The following is a 12,048-nucleotide window of genomic DNA, read 5'->3' as shown; positions in this document are numbered from 1 at the left end:
CTTTGTGTGTGTGTGTTCGTTCCTTATAGACTCCAAAACAGCTGTACGGATTTTCTTTAAAATTCACAGAACTTTAGTGTATAAGTCCAGGAGTGATCTTAGTTAAGTTTTGTCTCAAAATACCCCCGATAATTACCGATAATCGATAATCAAAACCGTTATTTTAATTTATCTATCATCGATAAAGCCATTTTTCCATATCATCGCTTAGCAACAATGATAGAACAATGGGCCATGAAAATTCTACTGTAGGTAAGTTGATAGGGGGGTTGTTTGTATGACGACATCTGTAGGTTCAAACCCCGCACGTAAATTTCTTAATGTTTTTTTTTTCGTTAACTAGAAAGTTTATATAAAATAAGTTTATAAAAGAAACAATAGGTTCTCTACAGTGCAATGTAGAATTACATATATTTTGGAGTAAGTTACTGCATGGAGGAATGTGAAGCTTCCTCCCGGGCTATTTCAGAGATTTCTAAATATATATATGGGTTATTCCATGTCAAATCATCCAGGGCTTGACACCCATACCCTCAGATTTGGCTGTAATTTGCAGTGCAAGTAGACAATATAGAAACTAAGAAATCCTGAAAATTTGAGCATCTAATTCCAAGCGGTTTCCGATTTAGAGCATTTTTTGTTTTCGTTTTTGCTGCATAATGTGGCGCCCGGGATAAATTTTGTGATGTCATTTCTTTGAATATTTTCTGATTGAAAGATCGTGTGGCTTTGAAAATTTGCACAGGTAAGTATTTTGACCCAAGGAATCCAAAAATGGCATCAGATTTGCTAAAAAGTGAATCCTTATAGAGATATTAAGGGTTTTTGGATGTTTTACCCACATGCACCAAAATCCAATAAAAAAGGGTGTGGCTGATACGGTAATGCATTTTTTTTTCATATATATTTTTTCTAGACACAATAAATTACCTCTGGACCAAAAATGGTAAAAAGTTCTTGTTCCGTTCACTCACAGTTTCTGTTGAAAGTCGGGTCTATTTTCGATGATAATGAAAAATATTCCCTCCCCTATTAGATGTAATAATTAATTTAGACATTTGCTAAACTGACATCACACCTTAATTTTGGAATAAATTTGCAAGTAAGTCTGATGTTAAAAGTAAACAGGCTCAATACAATCAGATATTTACAATAAAAGTACTTCTAAGAAAGGCTTTCTCCACACATTTATCTCTCACATTAAATTGTGTCTCGATCAAAAATGGTTAAAAGTTTTTTTGTTCATTCACATTGTCTGTTGAAAGTAAAACCTTTTTCAAAAGTCTTGAGATCATTTAAAAACTATGTACACTCATTTTCTGCCTTTTTGACTCCTCCCCTTGTTACTTTTCTTATGCAAAAAATGTCAATTTTGATAAGGGCTGTTTGTTTTAGCTAGGCCCCTCTCTGAGCGAACATACTATTACATACACAAAAATGAACTTGAACTATTCCATGAGAAGTATCCTAATGGGACACAACTAGTTTCGATATGTTAAGTCAGGGAAGTGGCCATTCATGCTAAATTCCATAAATTTTATCTTCAAACAGGCGTCCATTAAAAAGGTTTAATATGTAAAAATGAAGTTAAAATAGTTGCAGTGAAATGGTATTCAAAAATAGTGGATTTCTCAACCAAAGTCAGCATTCAACATTTACATGTTCTTTATGCCACTGAAATGCAGAAATGGTTTTTTGATATTCTTGGTCAGTTATTGTGTATGTCCTTCCAGTACATGTTGTTGGGGATACAACACAAAGAATTTTCTTGATGGAAACAAACCATGTATCATCAATCTGTGGCCAACTGAACGTCTTGCGTGGTCCATGGGGATGCATGAACTTAACAGTTACATCACCTTCATCTGCATTTATTTCATTCACGATACCAACCCACCAGAAAGAGTTATAAATACAGGTTATATATTGCATTGGTGTGATGTCAGAGATATAAAGAATTGATGGCAAGTTGAAGTCATGAATATCAATATATAGTTCATCCTCACTGCACAACTTATGGCCAATTTGTGATGTTGACAATGGTACAAAATGGGACTAGTTCTGGTTCCTGGCACTGTATCTCCCATGGAAAACCTTGCTTCAAGCGACTTTCTCACCTCCTTCATGGTTTGTGGAGGTTCCTTTCACACACGCACACACACGCACGCACACACTTTTTATTTTTAAATCATGTTTTTTTTTTTTCTAAACGAAGGTGATTTTCCATAATAGCTATTAAACTAAAAAAGAGGTGCAAAAAACCAAAGGCAAGATAAGTTACTCTTCTACCTATCTGAATAAGTTTTTTTTTGTCTTTTAACTTATTTTAAAGCGTTTTTTTTTTTTAAATTAAAATGAAGGGAGTGTAAAACTTGTCAAAATAAAATGTCAGTCTCAATAATACCTCAAAAATCGAAAATTAAACAAAATACTGGTAGAAAATAACATTTTTGCAGGATTGTTGATATTTATTGGATGTGTTTCTATCAGTATTTTGTTTGGTTTTTCGATTTCTATTTTGTTAGCTAGTCTGGATACTTAAGTGCACCCCCCCTTCCCAAATAATGAAAACATTTGTGACAGCAAACGAACAATCAGTATGGTGAATATTTTTTTTTTTTTTAAATTATTTTCCTTCTCATCTGTCCAACATCTTTATATAGATCCGACGTTCCTATATCGGAAGAGAATTTATAAATTAATGTAGATATTTTTTTTTAGTCATGTTTACCCCAAACGATGCATCTTACCACTTGGACCTAAAAGAATTGCTATTTGAGTCCATGTTTAGAGAAGATGAGCGAGATGTTTGTTTACATTACATTTAAACTTTTGCATGTCAATACAGTCAGGGAAGCAGGTAAAAAGAAGGAAATTCCAAAATCTAGCGGTTCAAAGAAGGAAGCTATTAGAGTAAAAACCTGTTTGACATCTAGCGACCTCTACAGTGACGGACTGAGATATTTTGCTAAACAGGTTTGTATGTACACCGAGGGGGCACAAGTGTGATGAGTTCATCAGAGCACATTCCATTAAAATACTTGTAAAACAGGCACAGGGATGCAGCATTGCGATGATGGGTCAGTGTAATTGGACGGACCTGATATCTATATACCTTATATACTTGTGTATAAATCAAATTTCTAGTAGAAGATTTTAAGGTTATTTTTTAGATGTCGGCTTCTACATACGTAATGTTTTTGGAAATGTTGTTAACGAGCAACAAAACACCATTTTGTTTGTGCACTCGGTATATAGCGGTAATCACAGTAATTAATCGCACTCCTTCCGAACCTCACTGCAGTGTGTTTGCCAGCATATAAGCACATGTGGTTTTTCAGTGGGAGGCTTAATAATAATTGGAATAGCTCTTGCAATGTTCACTGCTTAGGCCTCTAGGCCTAAGTTCGACATGATGTATTGTGAGAACTATATCTCACACACTCAATACTCCTTGGCTGAGGCAAAAATAATTCCACAATTACAAAACCATAAACTCAAATTTTATTCAATTATAACATCAAAGAAAGGTTATTGGTTCGGGTATAGTCCTTGCAAAGCGATGGGTCAGTTTTGCCTCCCAAATTGGGAGCCAGTAGTTAACTCCTTTTGTTGGAGTGATAGCGTGGTTGTCCTTCGAAAAGGTCCATGATAATTCATGGTGTTCTCAGCAAGAGTTCTGGTGCCTTTAATTAGGCATAAATCGAGTCCTTGGGACCCTAATTGAATTGAGAAAAGTTCAAACATTAAGGTGCTACAAATATGAAGAAATTGTTGCGGCTCCATTCTCGATAAGGCATTCTTCTCGGAGCCGACTTTTGGTGAGTCTTACTCTTGCCAGAGGTTTTTGTAGACTAAAAAACAAATGGATGTTTACAAAAAAGGCACCAAGTAATTATCTTGGCTCATACAAATTAACCAATCACGGCCTACAAGAAATGTGCGTAGGCGGCTTAAAACATGAAAATTGCATTGTAACTGGAATTTCTCACAGTATTTGGTGATGATATAATGTTTTTTTTTTAGTAGGTTAGTAAATGTAGTGTTTACGATATGTCGTTCTCCCCTAAATTCAACAAGTTTTAACAATTTAATGACAACTTTTAAATGAAACCACTTAATGTCAACGCAGGCATTCACATTATTACAGTTCATGCAATGTTATTTATTTATTCACTTTATTATGGTATATTACGACTCGTGCAGTGTATGTGTTCACGTTATTATGGTAAGTGACATAAATTATGTCTGAAAAGAGTAACTGCGCCTGCAATCAACAGCATGTAATTGATCAGAATGTCATATTAGCAACATTCGTTGCATATAAGTGTGCAGCGGGTTGGTTCTATATATGAAAATTGAATAGACCACACTTGTGTAAATGCACGTATTATCGCTTGCGGATGTCGAGAAACAATTTATAATATGCCTTACAAAAAAAACAAAAAGGAAATTATCTGTGCAAGAAAGAGCCACGAGACGGACCATTTAACTTGGGATAGAATCTATAGTCGACTTATACACAGGTAATGCCTAAAATGACACAATTTTTGGTCTTAAAATGTACATCGACTTATACACAATATTGACTTATACACAAGTATATACGGTAATTATAAAAATCTGTGGACCATCCGACTGCCCTTGCTTGCATCTTGTCTATTAAAAACATTGTTGTCATGGAAACCAGGTTGTATTTAATAAAATTTACACTCTTTTTCACAGTCCAACCATATTGAGTACAAATATACTTTAGTCTTTGCTTAACTTGAACACATAGTTTTGATTATGTAAAGTTTGGCAGGGGAAACCAGAGATTGGAGCTCAGGCGAGCACCTGTAGTGAAAATAATCATAGAGCAGGCTTGCAGCATCTCTTTTTGTAGAGGAAGAGGTTGCATGGCGGAAAAGGGATCAGATTTGTTAAAACCCTGTTGGAAGTTTTTCATTTTAGTTGGAGTCGAGATTGTTTTTTTTTAATTTGATTTCTCGGTTCAAAAGTGAGAAGTTACAGTCAGGGAAGCAGGAGACAGGGACGGAATTCCAAAGTCTAGCAGTCTGAGGAAAGAAACTATTAGAGTAGAAGGCTTTCCGACATCTAGGAACCTCTACAGTGAAGGGGTGAGATTTTGCTGTTTGTCAGGATTAGTCGGGAGCAAAAGTGCCATGAGTTTTTCAGAGCACATTCCATTAAAATACTTGTAAAAACAGGAATGGAGTTTGGATAGGTTGGAGATTCTTTTTAGAACTTGTCCAAGATGGAGAGACTAGTGGTAAATGCACCAGCCCAGATATGGTAACAACACTCCATGCATGGGTGAATAGTAGTTTGTTTGTTTTTAGAAATAGTAAGATACTGTTAGGCGTGAGAATTTTCTAAAATGGGAGAGAAAGCTCATCTTATTTTGTTTAGTGACCTACAGAAGAGACTGCAGCAACAGGTTATCTTGTGGTCCTTAAGTGTGATAAAGGCTTCCTGTTTAACTAGTTGATTGGTTATTTTGTGTATATTTGGTTCAGTGTTTAAGACTTTCATGGCATCATTGATGTGTTAGTGCATCAATTCCTATGCATCAAAGAATGTCATTTTGTTTTTCTGTGGATGACAGTATTATTTTTTTTTGTTTTTGTTTTTCTGTCTGTGAATGACAATGTTATTTTTTGTTTTTGTTTTTCTGGCAGGAACTGGTGCTAGTTGTATTTATCCGCTTCTTGGTGCTAGAATGAATGGCTGGAAATTTCTGGCATCAGAACAAGATGAAAAGAGTACAATATCTGCTAGAAAAAATGTGGAGCAAAATGGACTTCAGCACTTAATACAAGGTAAGGATTTTTCAGATTGATTTTTCTTTTAAATAAATAATTATTAATTATTTTTAACCCTACAGACATGTGTTTCAAACTTATGTTCTCATCAGTGCAGGAAATGATAATTACTGTCAGTCGGAGTATTCAACTTCTAGGGTTTTTTTTTACATGGTAGTCACCACTTATCAAGGCCTGGAAGCCACTCAGGGATAAGGGTTATTGCGTGTACAGTAATCAATGGGATAATGTCGCCGTAATCGTTAGTATTGGAGATTTGATAAAGTCTTACTTAAGCGAAACTGGAATAGGGCCGACCACCTTCCTAGATGAATTCATAATTAAAGGATGCTCCAACTTAACATCTAAATTTGACCCCCAAGATTGCCATGAGCATGGAATATGTGCCTACATTAAAGATGGCTTCCCGTGTGGCAGGGATATCTCTAGAGAAGACCCTAATTTACCTTATATGTGCTTCCAGGTTGCACTTGCTTACACCACCGCATTTATATTTGCCCTCTATCGCCCCCACAACAGCAGGGTTACTGTCTTTAAGTGTATATTGAAGAAAATTGACCACATCCTGTCTGCTCATCCCTCGGCTAACATTCACATTTGCGGTGACTTCAATGTCAATAATGTGGAATGGCTGATCTACTCAAATAAGACTGATGATGAGGGGAGGTTCTGTCATGATTTTGCCATTGCTTATGACCTCACTCAGATTGTTTGTGAACCCACCCATGTGTCCGATACTACCGGTCAGTACGCAAGCCTTCTAGACCTTTTTCTCTTCACTTCCCCTGAGCTATACTCATGTTCCGTTCTATCTCCTCTGGGATCCCCCGAGCACTCCGTTGTATCAGTTAAGATAAAAATGAAATATAATAAGTCTTCAGACGTACCTCTCCACCGTACTGTATACCGATACACTATGGCTGACTGGGATAGCTTCCGTACATTCATATCTGATCTACCTCTCCATTCCATGTTTAAAAAGGATGTGTCCTCTATAGTATCAGACCTGACTGAATAGTTACTTGTAGGCATAGACCAATTCATACCATCCAAAAAATTCCAACAAAAACCTGCCAGCCATAGTTCTCCCCTGAATGTGCTGCTGCCATCGCACACAGAAATCACTTTTTCCATAGCTATCAACATAATAGATGCACTGAGACTAAAGCTGCTTTCAGGACTGCCAGCAACCACTGTAAAGGAGTAATAAAAAATGCAAGAGAGCTATATGCTCAATCCATTAAATCCAAAGTAGCTGATCAGCGGCTTGGTTCCCACCAGTTTTGGCAAATAGCAAATAGGATCCTGATGAATAAAAATGGTATACATTAAAATTAACAATATTTCAAAAATAAACATACGTAGATTCCATGAACAAAGTTTCTTTCTCAGAACTGCATGGCTGTGGAACTCTCTGCCGCTTGTCTGTTATCCCTCCAACTTCAACTTGGATGTTTTCAAGTCAAACACAAACAAATTCCTGATGAACCGCCCCCTTAAGTAATGACACTTTATCAAATCTACAATACTAACGAATACTACAACACTATCCCATTGATTACTGTACACACAATAACCCTTATCCCCGAGTGGTTTCTGGGCCTTGATAAGTGATTACCTCCATGTAAAAAGGGGGGGGCGGTTAATCAGGAATTTGTTTATGTTGGACTTGAAGACATCCAGGTTGTAGTCAGGTGGGAAACAGGCAAACAGAAGAGAGTTCAACAGGCGTGCACTTCTAAGAAAGAAGCTTTGTTCATGGAATCTACATTTTGATTTATGCACAAATAAAGAGTGGGGAAAATTACTGACAGTGGTTTCAGCTAGTCGGGTGTTTTTCGTGAAAGATTGGTGAAGGGGAGACGAGAGATTGGAGTTCAGACGAGCACTTGCCATGGAAATAACAATAAAACAAAGACAGGCTCGCAACGTCTCTTCTGTGGGAAAGAGGTTGCAGGGAAGAGAAAAGGGCATCCCCCACTAAGCCACAAAGTCTATTTTGTACTTTGTCAAGGCAGGATAGGCTGTTTTTAGCAGTTCCTGCTCATATGTGGCAGCAGTACTCCATCCTTGGATGTACTTGGCTTTTATATAGATAGAGAATTACATCAGTAGTGAGATATCTTTTGGAGTGGTGGAAGGATCCCATCATTTTCTCAGCGACCTTGGCCACAGACTTGATGTACATGTTCCATTTCTGATCAGGAGTAAAGGTTAACCCCAGAAGCTTATCAAACCATCCATTTCAACTGATGCTAGATGGGGATCAGAGCGTTGATGATGTAAAGATAGGAGCTTAGTTTTAGATGCATTAAAAGTAACCAGTCACCTTTCCCCCCACTGTACCACGCGCTCAAGATCAGATGTCATTATGTATTATTTTTATATATATATATACTAGCAGGTTAACCCGACATTGCTCGGGATTGAATTTTCCACACTTCTAATACTTTTATTGTCATCGAAATCGGTGAAATCCACCATTTTTCAGTCAAATCAATTAATTGCACTGTAGAGAACCTATTGTTGATTTTATAAAATTATTTTTATATAATAGCTTGAATTAAAAGTTTAAAATACAAAAGTCATATATCATGGTTCAGTTGTTCTCTCAGCAGAAACATTCATTTCAAACGCGTCCCTGTCATATAAAAGAACCTACTGTTGATTTTATATGTCTGGCCTTACTGCTTGTGTGGTGGTAATGGCTTGAATTTAAGTTTAAAATGAAAAAGTCAAGTATCATGGTACAATTGTGCTTTAAACAGAAACATTCATTTTGGGTGCGCCCCTTTCATATCTAAGAATTTACTATTGATTTTATATATTGGGCCTTTCAACTTGTGTTGTCATAAAACTTCTCAAATGCATTTCTGATGTTAGGCTGTGTAAGGTGTTAAGTTTTGTCAAAATCACCTGTTTCTTCTTTCATCGGATTTTTTCAATTATCGATTATCAATACTTATCGAAGTCATTCTGATATAAAACCTATCTAGGAACACTGCCAGACACATGGAGTACATTTGTGTGAAATTAAAAAAAAATCAGCTCAGTCATTTAGAAGTCCATCGGGAAGAAACTCGCACACATACACAAACAAAGTTCCTTATATATATTATATAAGTTAGAAAAGCATTTCATCCAAGGCATGAAAATTGTTAAACAAAATGTTTTTACTATAGGCTTTAAAAATAAAGGTACAAGATTCAATTTGAAATTTATTTATCTTCAAAGTGCACTTTTATACATTTTACAAAGTAAGGTATAAAAATTTAATACCTTACTTTGTAAAATTTATAAAAGTACACTTTGAAGATAAATAAATTTCAAATTGAATCTTGTACCTTTATTTTTAAAGCCTATAGTAAAAACATTTTGTTTAACAATTTTCATGCCTTGGATGAAATGCTTTTCTAACTTGTATATATATATACATGTGTCGTATCTTTTTAAGATTATATTTTATTTAATTTATTAATTTGGATTTAAAAAAAGATGAATGTGATTTTGTATGTATTTATAAAAAATCTCCTACTCTCTATTTCACATTGTATTTCTCCTCACACCATAACTAATTTTTGCAACCCCCTCTTTGTATTATTACAGGTCTGAATATTCTCTCTGTTTCAGTTTGTAATTCTCCTCACACCACAGCTCTTTTTTGCAACTCCCTCTTTGTCATACATGTCTGAATAATAAGAAAATCTGAATATTTTTAACAAAAACTTTAAAATAACTTTTTTAGATTAAATTTTTTTAAACTTCTTTCAGAATAGAAAATCTTGACAATTTCATAATGAACATATTTCATATAGGTTTCATTAAAAATATTCAGTACATAATGAGAAAAATAGAGATGAAAATTTCAAAAGGAGTGTATAACTGGTTACGCTCAATAGTAGTCCTCGCTAGCGAAAGACTTTGTTATTGTTATTCTATTATTATTTAAAACATTTTGTGTCCTGCGCTTTCACGCGAGGACTAATATATATATATATATATATATATATATATATATATATATATATATAATGATTGCTACTTCTTGACAGAAGTTTGCCATCTCTTCTTTAAGTGCTATTACGTCTGTGTGCACATAGATGACTCTTCAATCTAGCTTTAGACCTACATAAAAGTTCACAAATATGGCATAAAATCTTTCTTTCTTGTAAAGGTGATCACATGATAATATTATAAATCCTTGAATGCTGTGTCAGGCCACTTTTAAACTTGCAGATGAAATCACAAATATGACAACTTAGTGTTGCCGGATGTGCTGTAAAAGACTCCTCATAAGACTGTTGTTCCTGTCTTTGATTGTGTGATTGCAGATGATTAACAAACGGCCTGTTAGTGTGTAAATTTCATTATATATATATCATTATTTTTTTTTTTTGGGGGGGGGGGGTACAAAACTTTATTATAGCTATTAAAAAGATCCATGATAAAAAGAAGGATGGAAGGAAAACATTTGATGAAGGTTAAGAAAGAAAGAAAAAATAGATAATGGGGTAGAGTCGGCCAACCAGGTTTCGTTCTCACTTTTCAAAAGCCGAATCGAGGGTTTTTTTAATAATAAAAAAATATAAAAAATAGCAAAGTGATTGTTTTCTTTTGTAGTTTTCAAAAGACCTTAAGCGGAACCGTCAGCCAGCATAATATGTAGTTCTAACGTTTTTGTTTTTGGATACTTCAAAAAAGCCGACCGACTGTCAAAGTTTTGCGAACTGATACCACGTGATCAGTTTCACTTTAGTTTTAGAAATATTTCCTGAAACAGCCTTCGTTCAGAAAATAGTACATATATTGTTCTATGTTTAAATAATTTGACTTTGCTAATTTTATTTTAAAAAAATATAAAGATTGACATTTTTCATTTACTAATGAGAGTTTTCATTCATTTACGAATGTCGGTAAACTTTTTCATGGACTTGACATAGTTAGGCTGTTTCATACATAAATAAACTTCGCTTACAAATGAAAACAATGTTACCTCGCGGTCCCTAAAGTTTCGCAACACTGCAAACAGATAACTAATCATGGGCCTTGAAGTTTCGAAACAGACAGACAGCACCTATGATAGAGTTCAAAATAGACTTCGTAGCCTCGTAGGAGATGTCCGTTTCTCTTCCTTGCAACCTCTATCTCACAGAAGAGATGTTGCGAGTTTGTCTCTGATGTATCGTTATTTTCATGGAAAGTGTTCGATTGAGCTTCAATCTATGGTCCCCCCTCGCCAAACTTTCACAAGAAACACTCGTCTAGCTGTAAACACTATCAATAATTCCCCCCACTCTTTATCTGTGCCTAAACCTAAATGTAGATTCCATGAACAAAGCTTCTTTCTTAGAACTGCACGCCTGTGGAATTGTCTTCCGTTTTCCTGCTTTCCGGCTGACTACAATATGGTTGTGTTCAAGTCTAACGTAAATAAGTTCTTGATGAGCCGTTCCATATAAGTTATCAAATTTACCAAATTTTCATTACTAATGATTACTATATTGTCCAATTTCTACTGTATACTCTTTAACCCTTATCCTTGAGTGGTCTCTTGGCCTTGATAATGTGGTGAGACCTATGTAAAAAAAAAAAAATGTATGTGACGGAGTAAGAAAACTCATTAAGATAAATAAAGATTACCTTTAATAAAATTCTTATATATCATTAAATATGTTATGAAATGTTCTATGACGTTTTTATCATAAATTTTTGACAGCATTAATCTCACTTCAAACAAGAGTTCAACTTAAAAATATAAGAGAATCGTAATGAAAGAATCGTAAATCTAAGGTATTTTTTAACGATGCGATTCCGATTTCCCCCAAAATACACGATTCTTACGATTACGATTAATCGTCACACCACTATATGTAACTTTACCTTTAAAGCCGCACATTAAGGGGATCACCCATCATCCAGAACCTATGTTTGGCACGTTTTTACAGTCATAAAATGTTTCTGTCATAGTCATTTGTTTTCCTAGTTTTGCATATGAATTACAAAATATCTTATATTTCCCCAAAACCTCTGGTATTGATGAAGGGGAGACTAAAACTTGCTGCTATGGCTTCAAATGATCTGAAATAACAGCAAGGGGAGACTTGATTCCAAATATTTCTCCTATGTTATATCTCTCCTCTTTGGTTTTCATACATAAAGTAAATTTCACAGCCTATAAGTGTATAAGGATTATTTGATACTTGAGATATTCATAATTGTACCC

At 35.0% G+C, this 12,048-nt stretch overlaps 1 protein-coding gene across 4 annotated transcripts in view; it reads left to right on the top strand.

Annotated features, from left to right (window-relative positions):
- Nucleotides 1-12,048, top strand: part of LOC145269844 (RNA N(6)-adenosine-methyltransferase mettl16-like) — a 50,236-nt gene that overhangs the window by 22,220 nt on the left and 15,968 nt on the right. For all 4 annotated transcript variants that reach the window (XM_080125569.1, XM_080125568.1, XM_080125570.1 and 1 more), the window contains exon 3: nucleotides 5,682-5,822. In XM_080125569.1, the coding sequence (XP_079981695.1) occupies nucleotides 5,682-5,822 (141 nt within the window). The remainder of the gene's footprint in view (nucleotides 1-5,681; nucleotides 5,823-12,048) is intronic.

Source organism: Euprymna scolopes, chromosome 45 (assembly GCF_053919585.1).
Source record: "Euprymna scolopes isolate OS-2025 chromosome 45, ASM5391958v1, whole genome shotgun sequence".
In the NCBI taxonomy this organism is placed as follows: Eukaryota; Metazoa; Mollusca; class Cephalopoda; order Sepiida; family Sepiolidae; genus Euprymna; species Euprymna scolopes.
The sequence above is the reverse complement of the archived record's forward strand: the minus strand, read 5'-3'. Positions and strand labels throughout refer to the sequence as shown.